Source organism: Narcine bancroftii, chromosome 2 (genome assembly GCF_036971445.1).
Source record: "Narcine bancroftii isolate sNarBan1 chromosome 2, sNarBan1.hap1, whole genome shotgun sequence".
NCBI lineage: Eukaryota > Metazoa > Chordata > Chondrichthyes > Torpediniformes > Narcinidae > Narcine > Narcine bancroftii.
Window position 1 is genome coordinate 194,894,956 of NC_091470.1, and position 15,602 is coordinate 194,910,557.

At 48.0% G+C, this 15,602-nt stretch overlaps 1 protein-coding gene across 5 annotated transcripts in view; it reads left to right on the plus strand.

Annotated features, from left to right (window-relative positions):
* The window catches only part of LOC138754896 (ephexin-1-like), a 59,479-nt gene extending 50,355 nt beyond the window's left edge, over positions 1-9,124 (plus strand). For 4 of the 5 annotated variants that reach the window (XM_069919859.1, XM_069919857.1, XM_069919860.1 and 1 more), the window contains 4 exons: positions 2,776-2,940; positions 3,026-3,108; positions 3,590-3,694; positions 6,125-9,124. In XM_069919859.1, the coding sequence (XP_069775960.1) occupies positions 2,776-2,940; positions 3,026-3,108; positions 3,590-3,694; positions 6,125-6,312 (541 nt within the window). In that variant the 3' untranslated portion in view covers positions 6,313-9,124. Of the gene's footprint in view, positions 1-2,637; positions 2,744-2,775; positions 2,941-3,025; positions 3,109-3,589; positions 3,695-6,124 lie in introns of those variants that run through there. The other variant, XM_069919861.1, reaches the window with a different exon arrangement.
* The last annotated feature ends 6,478 nt before the right edge of the window (positions 9,125-15,602 follow it).

Sequence of the window (15,602 nt, forward strand, 5' to 3'; positions counted from 1 at the left end):
GCTGGATTCCTCTGGCCCAACCCCAGCATCTCTGCACAGCCCCAAGCCAAGTGTTGCCTTTGGAAACACTGGTCAATCGGTGGACAACAAGCTCCTGCAAAGGCTAGTACAGAGCAGAGCTGTGACCTGGTAGTTTTTTGGCTTCGGTGGCCAGGGGCTCATTTGTTGGAGTTCAAGTAGGAGAAGGTTTTGTCGTGGTTGTATGGGGTGGCCGGTGAAGCCACACCTGGGATACTATGCAGAGCTCGGGTCCCCCTCACCTGAAGAGGGAGAAAGGATGCACCTTGTATATTCGTGTAAAAGACAAATTTTATAGACCATTTTTTAATGTTAAATTTATGGGGTCGACTAGTGCACAGATACCACTTTTGACTGTGGTAAGTACCGGTATCGTTCAAGGTATTGGGGGTACAAATGGGCGGGTGGTAAATCCGCATTCGAGGTGGCAGGAGCTCCAATGGGTGGGTGGGACCAGGTGGTAAGTCCACATTCGAGGTGTCGGGATCCGATGGGTTAGTAGGACTGAGTGGTAAGTCATTCAAGGTGTCAGGGGCTCCGATGGGTGGGTGGGACCAGGTGGTAAGTCCACATTCGAGATGTCGGGAGCTCTGATGGGATCAAAGGGCAAGCACCCAGGGGCAAAAATAGGGGGAAGGACCTTTACATGGTATCGCCTATTACATGAAAAAGCCATAAAGTTCAAACTGCTCGGGGACTGGGTCGGTCCGGATTCTCGGGCCATACTTTTTAAATTTAAGGAGAATAAGGAAGAGTCAAACAGTTACATCTGACAGTTTATTAATGAAACGTGTTTTCAGATAAAATACAAACCACAAAAAACACAAATAGATATTTATTCGTTCATTCCCACAACTTGCGTGTGTCTGCGGCGCTTACGCACATACGTAAAGGTCCTGCTAAATTTTAAAAGTTTGAGAGTTTTCGAAAAGTCCAGATTCTCAGACAGTCCAGATTTCTGGACCGACAGTGGAAATATTGGAGGCTGCCCCATGGGGAGGGGGCCGTCCTGTGGTGAGGGGGCCGTCCTATGATGAGGGGGGGGGCTGCCCTGTGGTGAAGTGGCGAGGGGGGTGCCCTGTGACGAGGGGGCTGTCCTGTGGTGAGGGCGGGCCGTCCTGTGGTGAGGGGGGCCATCCTGTGATGAGGGGGTACATCCTGTGGCGAGGGTGCTGCCGTGAGGCTACGGGACGCCCTGTGGCGAGGGGGGCTGCCCTGCGGTGAGGGGGGTTGCCCTGTGGCGAGGAGGGCTGCCCTGAGGTGAGGGGGGTTGCCCTGTGATGAGGGGGGCTGCCCTGTGATGAGGGGGGCAGTCCTGTCAAGAGAGGTTGGAGAGATTTCACTAATTATTAAAAAGGCCTCCCCGGCTTACGACCTACTTGACTTGTGTCAATCTGCACGTACGACCAAATTTTTAAAAAATACCCATGTGTACGTGCGCAATATGGCGCCCAGCTTGCAGTCACAGTTCTTTAGGCGCTATAAAGATGGCAAGCAAGAGGAAAAAAACAATCCCCATGTGCATGCGCGAGTCTTCAGTTGGCGCAAGCACGGTGGGTTTGCGTACTGGAGTCTGGATGGCAAAAGTTAAGGGTGCAGAGTGAATATTGTCAGGGTGCGTACAAGCATTTGCCGTTCTGGACAGTGTACAAGCAGCAAGAACATGATTGCATTGAAGAAGGGAGGTGTTTAAAATTACGAGGGGGACAGACTGGTCGTCTTTTCCCACTGAGGGTCAGTGAGATACAAACCAGAGGACGTGGGTTAAGTGTGAAAGGGGAAAGGTTAAGGGGGAATTTCTTCACACAGAGAGCAATGTGGAATGAGCTGAGGTGGTAAATGTGGACTCAGTTTTGGACAGGATGGGGAGGGGTATGGACTGGGTTCAGGTCAGTGGGACTAGACAGAAAAATGGTTCAGCACAGACTAGAAGGGCTGAAGGGGCCTGTTTCTGTGCTTTAATGTTCTGTCCGGATTTTTGGGTGGTCCGAATTTCTGGACTTTCACTATTCTTCTTCTTTAGCTTGGCTTCGCGGACAAAGATTTATGGAGGGGTAAAAGTCCACGTCAGCTGCAGGCTTGTTTGTGGCTGACAAGTCCGATGCGGGACAGGCAGACACGGTTGCAGCGGTTGCAAGGGAAAATTGGTTGGTTGGGGTTGGGTGTTGGGTTTTTCCTCCTTTGTCTTTTGTCAGTGAGGTGGGCTCTGCTATATCACTATATCATTATATATCACTATATCGCAAAGATAAAGATACATAACCCACATTTCTGGCTTTAGCCCTTCATCACGATACAAGCAAAATGTCGGCAAGCGTCCAAACAAAATGGCGGGGGGGTAGCACAGACCCACAGGCAGGAGGTAATGGGTGGTTAAGGGAGGGAGGGCACAGCAGTGAACAGGGGGAGGGAAGGGGATGGAGAGCTGGAGGAAAGGAGACAGGGATGGGGAAGAGAGAGGGAGAACAGGGAGTGGTGCAGCAGGAACTGGAGAAGTCGATGTTAATGCCGTCCGGTTATTCTCACTGTTCAAAACGTGCGGGGATGTTGGGAGTAATTGGGCGGCAAGAGCTCGTTACGGTACTGTATGTCTAAATTTAGTAGATGTTGCTCCTCCAGTTTACAGGTGGTCCCGATAGGTGTCTGATGGCCTGCACTCTGCCACTGGAGGGCCTGTTTATTGTATTTCCTATAATGAGGATAGCAGGATGGTTCTGTGTAACCCACTGACTAACAGACCTGCAAACCTCTGCCCAGTGGCGACAGGTACCAGGTAGTGGACTACGCCCACCGTTCTCTGGTCGAGGTTCGAGAGTGCTCCGACAAATCGCTGCAGGCCACCATCGGGAACTGCTTCCAGATGACATTGCTGGAGAACCACCAGGGCAAGCAATGCGAGCGGCTCCTGAAGACTTTGACAGAGTGAGTGTGGGGGGGTGTGGGGGTGGTGGCTGCGGCCTCATCCAGGTACCAGACGGCATTGGGTAATGTGGAGCTCTGTTGGCAGGTCCGACCGCCACCGGTGGATGAATGCGTTGACATCTGGCAAGGATGGCCTTCAGGATGACGACAAGGTCTACGAGTGTTGGGGTAAGCGTGGACGTCCTTGAGTTTAATGTGCAGAGGCTGTTCGGCCCCACTGATGCATGCTTGCAGAACCGTCCATCTCTCAACCTGTGTCCATTGAACCCTTCTCGCCATCGTTCCTGCAAAACTGCTGCTGTTCCATTAGAAGGGCAGATTAGAAGGGCCAAATGGCCTGTTTTCTATTGGTTCCCTCATAATTTTAAATACCTCTTTCAAATCTCCCCCTCATTGTTCTACACTCCAGGGAATAAAGTCTGAACCTATTTGACCTTTCCCTGTAACTCAGTTCCTGAAGTCCAGGCAGCATCCTGGTAAATCTTTTTGCACTTTTTATCTTATTGATAAATGTCTTATTCAATCTTATTGACAAGGTGGAGGCCAAATCATTGGAATGTTTAAATTGGCAATTAGCCAATCACAATCAGTGGTGTCAGAGGGAGGAATTTTGCAGTGATTCCAAATTTTTTCCCTCTCTTCCAAACAGACTGTCCTCAGGTGCAGTGCCTCATTCCCTACACAGCCCAACAAGCGGACGAACTGAGCCTTGAGCCCGCCGATGTCATCAACGTGATCAAGAAATCGCCAGAGGGTATGCCTATTTTATTTTCAGTGCCTTACTTCAAGCACAGTTTCCGACAGCAATCAGGCCCTCGAACCTCCCCCTTGCTGCACTGATCAGAGACAGTTCCGATACCCCAAAAGGTTTTGTCTGCACCGTGATGCTGTCAGTGTGGAGTTTACATGTTCACCCTGTGAATGGATGGCACGGTTAGCGCAACGCTGTTACTGAGCCGGAGATCAGGATTGACGTTCGAATCCAGCGCCGTCTGTGAGGAGTTTGTATGTTCTTCCTGTGTCTGCGTGGGGTTTCTTCTCACTGTTCAAAATGTGCGGGGATGTAGGGTAGTTGGGTGTAATTGCACGGCAAGAGCTCATTACGATACTGTATGTCTAAATTTAAATTTATAAATGTGTGGATTTAGTTCAAGTTTATTATCACGCATCAAATATGCAGTGATAAAGAATCTGTCCCTGGAGGAATGGGATACGTCTTTTAATACATTGGCTGCTTTTACAAGAAAGTTTTTGATGGTTGATGGAGGTGAAGGCTCAGTTGTGGGGGGGAAAAGAGTTTGTTTTATGGTCTGAGCCACATTCGCAATCCGATGCAGTTTAGAACCACAGAACATTACAGGACGGAAATAGGCCCTTCAGCCCTTCTAGTCCATGACAAACTGTTATTCTGCCTTGTCCCACTGATCTGTACCCAGTCCACACCCCTCCCATTCATGTACCTGTCCAAATTCCTCTTAAATATTAATATTGAGCATTTCAGCTGGCAGCTCGTTCCACACTCTCCGTGTGTAGAAGTTCCCCCTAAACCTTTCCCCTTTCACCCTTAACCCACGTCCTCTGGTTTGTATCTCAAGCACCCTCAGTGGAAAAAGCCTCCTTACATTTTCTCTGTCTGTCCCCCTCACAATTTTAAATACCTCAATCAAATCTCCCCACATTCTTCTACGCTCCAGGGAATAAAGTCCGAACCTGTTTAACCCTTCCCTGTAACTCAGTTCCTGAAGTCCGGGCAACATCCTAGTAAATCTTCTCTGCCCTCTTTTATCTTAATATCTTTCTTGTAGTTCGGTGACCAAAACTGCACACCATACTCCAAATTTGGCCTCACCAATGTCTTGTACAACTTTATCATCACATCCCAACTCCTGTACTCAATACTTGGATTTATGAAGGCCAAAATCTCTATCCACCTCTGATGCCACTTTCAGGGAATTCTGAATCTGTATTCCGAGATCCCTCTGTTCTACCGCACTCCTCAGTCAACCATTCACTGTGTACGTCCTTTCTTGGTTGGTCCTTCCAAAATGCAACACCTCACACTTGTCTGCATTAAGTTCCATCTGCCATTTATTAGCCCATTTTTCTAGCTGGTTCAGATCCCTCCACAACCCCTCCAATCTCAGTGTCATTTGCAAACTTGCTGATCCAATTTACCACATTATCATCCAGATCCCTGATATCGATGACAAACAGCAATAGTCCCAGCACCGATCCCTAAGGCAACACCACTCGTCACAGGCCTCCAGTTTGAGAAGCGATCTTGGGCAGAGGCCATTCAATACTTCGCATTGGCAAAAATTGTTTAGGGGTGCAGGTGACAGGCCAAATTTCCTCAGGGACACTGGTGGGGTTTCTTGGCCATTGTGTGGACCTGGACAGGTGGTTGTAGATGTCCACTCCACAGCTCTCGCCTATCTCCACCTCAGAGCTGATGATGCAGACCAGCTGTGAGCTCTCCCCCTCCTCCACAAATGGCTTCTCCCAGCTGCTGCAGACTCCTCTCACCATATCCCAACAATGTTTTAAATTCAGACATACAGGATGGTGACTGGCCCTTTTAGCCTGTGCCACCCAATGAACCTTCAAACCCCCCAGTATGTTTTGAAGGGTGGGAGGAAACTAGAGCCCCCGGAGGAAACCCACGCAGACGCGGGGAGAACGTGCAAACTCCTTACAGACAGTGCTGGATGTGAAACCAGGTTGCTGGCACCTTAATAGGGTTGTGCTAACTGTTCCAACCAATGTTGGCTTGGTGGATTAATTGGATGACTTCTGCTGAGTGAGAGGTAGAATATGGGAAGGAGAAAATGGAATTAATGTGGGAATGGTGTAAAATTACTGTCCAACAACTGTAATAATCTTTTTTAAAATGTAGACTCACAGCACGGTAACAGGCCCTTGTGAGCCTGTGCCGCACAATTACACCCCATTAACCTATACTCCCCCTGCCGTTTTGAATGGTGGGAGGAAACCAGAGCCCCTGGATGAAACCCATGCAGACACGGGGAGAACATACTTACAGACCCCAGTCGCTGGCGCTGAGACAGCGTGGTGCTAATGGCCCTTGTTGGGCCGAAGGGCCTGATCCTGTGCTACCTCTGTCTACAGTAAAAGTAGGGTGCTGCGCATGTGTTTAATTGGTCTCCTGCCTTTCTTTTTCAAGGATGGTTCGAGGGATCCAAGTTGTCGAGTGGACAGAAGGGGTGGTTCCCCAGTGACTACGTGCAGGAGATCACCAACGAGCACGTGCGCCGGCGCAACCTGCGAGAGAGATTCCGGCTGTTACAAGCGGCTCAGCAGCTACAGCAGAAGCCAGACGGATCCCAACAGAAGTCTACCGCCTCCTTGTGACGACCCGGCGGGGGGAGGGGGGCGCCAAGATGGAGGAGAATCTGATGCTGTTTTGTTCCGAGGAGCCCACCCTGAACAAGGCCGACAAGCTGTCCAAACCTGCGCTTCTGAATCCCTTCTCCACCCTGCTCGAAAGTACAAGCACTACCCACTGGCTCTACACCCTTTTAATCTTGCAGGGTTTTTTAAAAATTTTCTGTGGGCGAGGTTTTTTCTCCAACTCTTCGGATGCCCCACCCCCCCACCAGTGCTCGGTCTGACAGATGTGGGATCTTGCACCTGGAGAGATTTCAGGGCATGGGGGTAACTTCACCCATCCCCTCCTGTTGCCCGTCTTTGGTTTCTAGAGATCAAAATGCACAGGAATATTTCACGGGAGCGGGCAAACTCAAGGTGACCGGAATTAAACATTGTGGAAGAGGGTTTGGAATTTCCAAGGTGTACAGGAAGGGGAACCACCGCAGCACTGCAGAGAAGCCAGTCTTTTTACAAATCTGCACCAGGATCAAGACTTGATGTTTCCAAATGGCACATATGTCTATGTAACTTTATTTAGCTCATTGTAATTTTATAAAATATATTTGCAAAAGCATTTAACAGATGAGATAACGTTGTGTGAGCAGAAACCAGTTCGACAGGTCCAAAGGGTAGCGAGTCTGATCACAGGTGAATTAATGGTGATCTTTACTCATACAGGGAGGTCGCCACAGGGATTATACTGTATATGGACACACTCTCGCAAAGGCTCGCACAATACAATTGCATCGGACGTAACAGCTCCCCGGTAGATTGGTGGGGACGGACGAGTGAATGAGTCATGGAGGGAGCAATTCCTGCGGGAGGGGAGGATGTACCTGGCGGTGGGATTGCGTAGGTGGTGGCGGGAAATGGTGGAGGAGGAGGCGGAGGCTGGTGGGGCTCCGTGCACTCCCCAGGTCCTTGGAAAGGTTTCTGTTCCAGTTCCACCAATTCCACAGACACGTCGGCAAGGGAATGGGATGGGGAATTGAAAGGGGGGTGGCTACTGGGAGATCCCCGCTATTGCTGAGGTGCTCCCAGTCTCTCCAATGTAGAGGAGACCCCAATGGGAGCACAGGGCGCAGGTTCACAAGGGAAATGTGCCTTCGCTTAGAAGGGCCCTGAATGGTGGTGACAGTACATCTCCTGCAGTCACAGGGGTAGGTCCCAAGTGGATGATTGGTAGGGAGGGAGAAGTGGATGAGGAAGTTACGGAGGGAGGGTCCCTGCAGATGGCGGAGAGAAGGAGAGAATATGTGCTTTGTGGTGGGATCACATTTTATACATCACCACCATCTAGTGTTTGACCAGGAACTTACATGCCATCTTCAAGATTCCTTTATTATATAAATATTACAGAACATGTTCTTTCTTTCTTTGGCCTGGCTTCGCGGACGAAGATTTATGGAGGGGGTAAATGTCCACGTCAGCTGCAGGCTCGTTTGTGGCTGACAAGTCCGATGCGGGACAGGCAGACACGGTTGCAGCAGTTGCAGGGGAAAATTGGTTGGTTGGGGTTGGGTGTTGGGTTTTTCTTCCTTTGCCTTTTGTCAGTGCCGGACATAAGGCAAACAAAGAGTCACCGTGAACATTGCCTGGTGCCCCTAACAATAGGGGAAAGAGAAGCAAAAAGAGAGACCCTTTAGAGACAATGGGCCCTTTCAAACTGCCGTGTAAAATGGGGTTAACCGGGCAGTTTGCCTAGTTTGTGCCCCAGTTACGCAGCAATTAGAAAGGGCCTGGCCCGGTCAACCCCGTCAGAATCCAACCGGGTCCCTAACATACCTCAGAGGGAGTCAGGGAACCCAGTTAAATGACAGGAGCAGAAATAACCCATTCAGCCCATCAAGTATGCACCACCAGTCAGTCATATTCCCACACGTCCCAACTGCCCAGCTTTCTCCCCATAACTTTTGATGCCCTGGCTAATGAGGAACCCATCAATCTCAACACACTCAGTGACCCAGCCTCCACAACCGCCCGTGGCAACAATTCCCCAAGATTCACTGCCCCCCCCAAACCCCGGCTGAAGAAATTCCTCTGTATCTGTTCTAAGTGGACGCCCTTCCATCCTGAGGTTGCGTGCTCTTAAAAACATCAGAAGTAAGAGCAGGAGTCAGCCATCCGGCCCGTCGAACCTGCTCTGCCATTCAATGTGATCGGATGATCGGTTCATCTCCACCAACCTGCCTTTTCCCCGTATCCCTTAATTCCACTACGATGCAAAAAATCTATCCAATCTGGTCTTAAATGGGCAGGGAATTCCACAGATTCCGCACCCTCTGGGAAAAGCCGTTCCTCCTCATCTCCATCCTAAACCTACTGCCCTAAATCTTGAGGCTATGTCCCCTAGTTCTAGTTCAGGGCACCTTTCATAATTTTATACGTTTCTGTAAGATCCCCTCTCATTCTTCTAAATTCCAACAAGGACAGTCCCAGATGACTCAATCCTCATAGGCCAAACTCCTCGCCCCTGGAATCAACCTGGTGACCCTCCTCTGCACTGCCTACAAAGCCAGTCCATCCTTCCTCAAGTAAGGAGACCAGAACTACCCGATGTGCTCCAGATGCGACCTCACCAGGACCTTGTACAGTTGCAGCATCTGATAGTACAGATTCTATCACCAATGTGTATATGTACAGATGGTAGTGTAGGATGCCTGTGATTGGCTGAGAGTGTAGCCACACCTACTGGCAGGTCTAAAAGGATTGCTCCTAGCCAGACCAGGTCATTCTGGACTGATCGACCTACTTGTGATATGCTCTAGTCTTTTAGTTAATAAAACCCTTGGTTTGGATCAACAAGTCTTTGTTTCTTTCGACGTGCATTACACAGCAGAATCTCCAGCTCCTCAATCCCTCCGGCAATGAAGATCAACATTCTATTTGCTTTCTTGATATCCTGCAAACCAACCTTTTGTGATTCATGCTCAAGCCCTCCCAACTCCTGCGCAGCATCACACCATTCAACAAGACAATAGATTGACTGCCTCAGGCCATTTACTGCACTAACCCCACCTATCGAGAACTCTTTCGCTGTTCGGCTAGAGGTGGAAAATGCTTCAGGAAGGACCAGGGTGAAAAATTGCACATTTGAAAATGAAGACTTGTTGGCCAATCTGCCTCTGGGGAACAGATGTAGTGTTGAAAAAGTCTCACAGCCACATGAAAATATTGACTTCTGAAGTCAACATCTCTGATCTCGAGGTATTTATTTATACCTCAGTGAGTTAAATAATTGAGAAGAATCCCAAATAATTTAGGTCAGATAACACATTGGCCAGACACACAGGGTATACTGAGGAATCTGTTTGGTTTGGCACCTTGCATTAACCATATCTTTGGCTTGGCTTCGCGGACGAAGATTTATGGAGGGGGTAAAAAGTCCACGTCAGCTGCAGGCTCGTTTGTGGCTGACAAGTCCGATGCGGGACAGGCAGACACGATTGCAGCGGTTGCAAGGGAAAATTGGTTGGTTGGGGTTGGGTGTTGGGTTTTTCCTCCTTTGCCTTTTGTCAGTGAGGTGGGCTCTGCGGTCTTCTTCAAAGGAGGTTGCTGCCCGCCAAACTGTGAGGCGCCAAGATGCACGGTTTGAGGCGTTATCAGCCCACTGGCGGTGGTCAATGTGGCAGGCACCAAGAGATTTCTTTAGGCAGTCCTTGTACCTTTTCTTTGGTGCACCTCTGTCACGGTGGCCAGTGGAGAGCTCACCATATAACACGATCTTGGGAAGGCGATGGTCCTCCATTCTGGAGATGTGACCCTCTGCCATCTCGAGTACTTCGACGTTAGGGGTGTAAGCGCTCCAATGGATGTTGAGGATGGAGCGGAGACAACGCTGGTGGAAGCGTCTAGGAGCCGTAGGTGGTGCCGGTAGAGGACCCATGATTCGGAGCCGAACAGGAGTGTGGGTATGACAACGGCTCTGTATACGCTTATCTTTGTGAGGTTTTTCAGTTGGTTGTTTTTCCAGACTCTTTTGTGTAGTCTTCCAAAGGCGCTATTTGCCTTGGCGAGTCTGTTGTCTATCTCATTGTCGATCCTTGCATCTGATGAAATGGTGCAGCCGAGATAGGTAAACTGGTTGACCGTTTTGAGTTTTGTGTGCCCGATGGAGATGTGGGGGGGCTGGTAGTCATGGTGGGGAGCTGGCTGATGGAGGACCATATAACCATACAACAATTACAGTACAGAAACAAGCCATCTTGGCCCCTCTAGTCCGCACCAATTTATGTGAACTCCACTAGTCCCACCTACCTGCTCCCTGTCCATAACCCTCCAACCCCCTTCCATCCCCATGCACTCATCCAACCTTCTATCAAATGACAAAATTGACCCTGCTGCAACCACCTCTTCCGGAAGGTCATTCCACTCAGCCACTCCTCTCTGAGTGAAGAAGCTTCCTCTTATGTTACTTCTAAAGTTTGCCCCCAACCCTTAATTTATGACCCTGTGTTCCAATCTCACCCTCCCTCAAGGGGAAGAGCCTAATCACATCTACTCTACCTATCCCCCTCATAATTTTATCTGTATTATCAAATTCACCCTCACCCTTCTTACGCTCCAATTAATAAAGACCCAGTCTATTCAATCCCTCTTTGTATTCCAGATACTGCAGTCCAGGCAACATTTTAGTCAATCTTCTCTGCATCCTCTCTACCTTATTGATATCCTGCCTATAATTTGGGGACCAGGACTGCACACAGGATTCCAAACTTGGCCTCACCAATGCCTTGAACAGTCTCAACATCACTTCCCAGCTCCCATATTCTATGCTATGATTTATAAAGGCTAGGATACCAAAAGCCTTCTTCACCACCCTATCTACATGGGAATCCACTTTCAAAGAACAATGAACCATTATTCCAAGATCCGAAAATGAAGTGGTACACCACCTAATAGCCTGAACACGTCTGGGATCGTCTCATCTCAGAAGCTAAGCAGGCGGAGGCCTGGTCAGTAATTGGAGGGGATTCCGCCCAGGAACACCAGGTTTCTGTGAGGGCCTTACAGCAGTCAAAAGTTAAAGAATTTATGTATGTTACATGAAATAGTGTGGCTGCTACACGTCTAGATTTAAAAAATATATCTGGACCCCCCAGTGTGGAGCTTGCACATTAAATCCGCTGCTCCAGTGGCCTCCCATCACCACACCTGGATGCCAAAAATCCAGGGCACCCGAGAATCCGGACTTTGAGAACTCTCTGCTGTGGCATATGTCAGCACCACAGATGCACCAAACAACAAATATAACAAAAAAGGGTTTTGTATTTTGTATGAAAAAATTTATCTATTTATTCTCCTTAAATTTGAATTTTAAATTAAAGGTTCTGGATTGGAGAAGAGCAAATTTCGAAGGAATAAGAAGGGATTTGGGGAGTATTGAGTGGGACAGGATATTTTCAGGTAAGGATGTAAATGAAAAATGGAGGATATTCAAAAAAGAAATTTTGAGGGTACAGAGAAGATATGTCCTAGTGAGGGTCAAAGGAAAGGCTGGAAGTCATAGGAAGGCTTGGTTTTCGAGGAATATTGTAAATTTGGTTAGGAGAAAAAGGGAGGTGTACAAGAGGTATAAAGAGCAGGGAGCTGAGAATTTGAAGGAGGACTACAAGGAGTGTAGAAGGAATCTGAAAGAAATTAGAAAGGCCAAAAAAGGCACGAAGAGGCTTTGGCAGACAGAGTAAAAATAAATCCAAAGGGTTTCTATAGGTGCATTAAAAGTAAAAGATTAGTGAGGGATAAAATTGGACCCCTAGTAGATAGCGAGGGTAGGCTGAGTGAGAAGTCAGAGGAAATGGGGGAAATTTTGAATGATTTCTTTGCCTCGGTATTCACTAGGGAAAAAAAAATATTGAACCAGTTGAAGTAAAGAAAAATAGTGGGGAGGTCATGAAGCATATAAGGATAACCGAGGAGGTAGTGATGGCTGTGTTGAAAAAGATAAAGGTGGATAAATCTCTGGGACCGGACACTCAGGGAGGCTTGTGGACAGATAGTGGGGCCATTAACAGAGATATTTAGGATGTCACTGGCCACGGGGGTAGTGCCAAAGGATTGGAGGGTGGCGCATGTGGTTCTGCTATTTAAGAAGGGGTACAAATGTAAACCTGGGAATTATAGGCCTGTGAGTCTGACGTCTGTGGTGGGCAAGTTGATGGAAAGTGTTCTGAGGGATGGTATTTACAAATATTTGGAGATACAGGGAGGTATAGGGAGTAATCAGCATGGTTTTGTCAAGGGTAGATCATGCTTGACAAACCAGATTGTGTTTTTCAAGGGGGTTACAAAAAAGGTTGATGAAGGGAAAGCTGTGGATGTTGTCTATTTAGACTTTAGTAAAGCTTTTGACAAAGTTCCCCACAGGAGGTTAGGAAAAAAGGTGGAGGCATTAGGTATAAAAGGAGATAGTGAAATGGATTCAGCAATGGTTGGATGGGAGGTGTCAGAGAGTAGTGGTAGAAAATTGTTTGTCCAATTGGAGGCTGGTGACTAGTGGAGTTCCTCAGGGATCAGTCCTGGGTCCACTATTGTTTGTTATATAAACGATCTGGAAGTAGGGGTGGAGAATTGGATAAGCAAGTTTGCGGATGATACAAAGATTGGTGGTGTTGTGGACAGTGAGGAAGATTACCGTAGATTAATAGGTGATTTAGGAAGGCTGGAGGTGTGGGCTGAGAAATGGCTGATGGAATTTAATACAGATAAGTGTGAGGTGTTACATTTTGGAAAGGCAAATCTAAATAGGTCATATGCATTAAATGGTAGGCTATTGAGATGTGCAGAACAACAAAGGGATTTAGGAGTGATGGTAAATAGTACCCTCAAGGCTGATACTCAGGTAGATGGGGTGGTGAAGAAGGCAGTTGGAATGTTGACCTTCATAAATCGGAGTATTGAATTCAAGAGTAGGGAGGTTATGATGAAATTGTACAAGGCATTGGTGAGGCCAAATTTGGAGTACTGTGTACAGTTTTGGTTACCAAATTATAGGAAAGATACAAACAAAATAGAGAGAGTGCAGAGAAGGTTCACGAGAATGTTGACAGGATTTCAAGGTTTGAGTTACAGGGAAAGGTTGTGCAGACTAGGGCTTTTTTCTCTGGAGCATAGAAGGTTGAGGGGGGACTTGATAGAGGTGTTTAAGATTTTAAAAGGGACAGAGTAAATGTGGATAGGCTTTTTCAATTAAGAGTGGGGGAGATTCAAACTAGAGGGCATGGTTTAAGATTGAAGGGGGAACATGAGGGGAAATTTCTTTACGCAAAGGGTGGTAGGGATGTGGAATGAGCTTCCGGCAGACGTAGTTGAGGCGGGATCATTGGTTACATTTAAGGATAGACTGGATAGTTACATGGAGAGGAGAGGACTGGAGGGGTATGGACCGGGTGCTGGTCAGTGGGACTAGGAGGGTGGGGATTTGTTACGGCATGGACTAGTAGGGCCAGTTCTGTGCTGTAAGTGGTTATATGGTTAAAAGTACTGTCAGAGAGTCCAGAAAATCCAGACCAACCCAATCCCTGGATTTTAGGTCTTTTGGGCAAGATTGGGGGTGGGGGAGGGAGGGGAAGGAAGAGAAATATTAAAATTATCCAGAAAAACGAAATGTTGAGTCTCTACAAATCTCTGGTGAGACCACACTTGTATCCAGTTCTAGTCAACTCGTCAAAGGACGGATGGGGAAGCTGTGGACAGGGTGCAGAGGAGATTCACCAGGATGTCGCCTGAATTGGAGAATAAGTCTTATGAAGCAAGGTTAGCAGAGCTGGGAGTTTTCTCTGTGGAGCGAAGAAGGATGAGAGGTCTACAAGATTCTGAGAGGCATAGACAGGGTGGACGGCCAGCGACTGTTCCCCAGAGCAGGAATAGCAAACACCAGAGGACGTCTGTACAAATGAAGGGAGGGAAGTATGGGGGAGACATCAGGGGTAATTTTTTTTTAAACAGAGAGTTGTGGGGGCCTGGAATGCCCTGTTGGGGATGGTGGTGGAGGCTGGAACATTGGAGGCATTTAAGAGACTCTTAGACAGATACATGGATGGAAGAAAAATAGAGGATTTTGAGCTCAGAAGGGTTGCTTTTTTTAAGAAGTATGAATATATAGGTTGGCACAACACCGAGGGCTGAAGGGCCTGTACTGCTATGTTCTCTGTTGAGTTTCAAGCAGAAACTCCTCCTAACAGATGCTGTCCAACCTGTTGAGTAATTCCAGAATTTCATGGGGGACAGGGATGGTCAGAGCAGACACATGCACTAGGGAATTGAGGGACAAAAATAATGAAGTGCCTGAAGGTGGTGTTAACGTAGTGGACCAGTCAACAACCAGGGCTGCTTCACCAAGCTGCCAAGATCAGTCCCTGTGACCCGTGGCTCATATCAAGAACTTAAGGAACAGGAGCAGGAGCATACCATTTGGCCCGTCGAGCCTGCTCCGCCATTCAATGAGATCATAGCTGATCTGATGATGGGCTCATCTCCACTCACCTGCCTTTTCCCCATATCCCTACGATGTAAAAAATCCATCCAACCTAGTCTTAAATATATTTACTGAGGTCACCTCCAACACTTCATTGTGCAGCGAATCCCACAGATACCTCACCCCCCAACCACTCTGGGAAAAGCAGCTCCTCCTCATCTCCGTCCTAAATCTACTCCCCTGGATCTTGAGGCCACGTCCCCTAGTTCTTGTCTCCCCCAACCATGGGAACAACTTACCTGCCTTTATCTTATTTATGCCTTTCAGAATTGTGCATTTCTATAAGATCCCCCCTTGCTCTTCTAAGTTCCAGTGAGTACAGAAAGACCCCGACTTACGACATCCTGACGTACAATATTTCAAAGATATGATGAATCTATTCTGGCGGGGTTTTTTGATGAAATCTGGCATTTTTTTCATCAAATCTCACTTATTTTCAGCATAATTTCGCACTTTTTCGGCACGTTATTTTGTCCGATTTAGTCTTTCGACAATTTCAACTTGCATCGAGAGTCCTGGAATGGAACCCCATCTTAAGTAGGGGCCCACCCATATAGCACATTCGAGATCCCTTGACCCAGCAACGCTGTTACAGCGCCAGCAACTGGTTTTCTGAATTCCCCCAGTGTCTGTAAGGAGATTGTATGTTCTCCCCATGACTGCGTGGGTTTTTCTCGGGGAGGGGGGGGGGCTCCAGTTTCCTCCCACCATTCAAAAACATGCAGGGGTGTAACTGGGTGGCATGGGCTCATGGCCCTGTTACTGTGCTGGCCATTTAAAAATTTAACACAGTGGA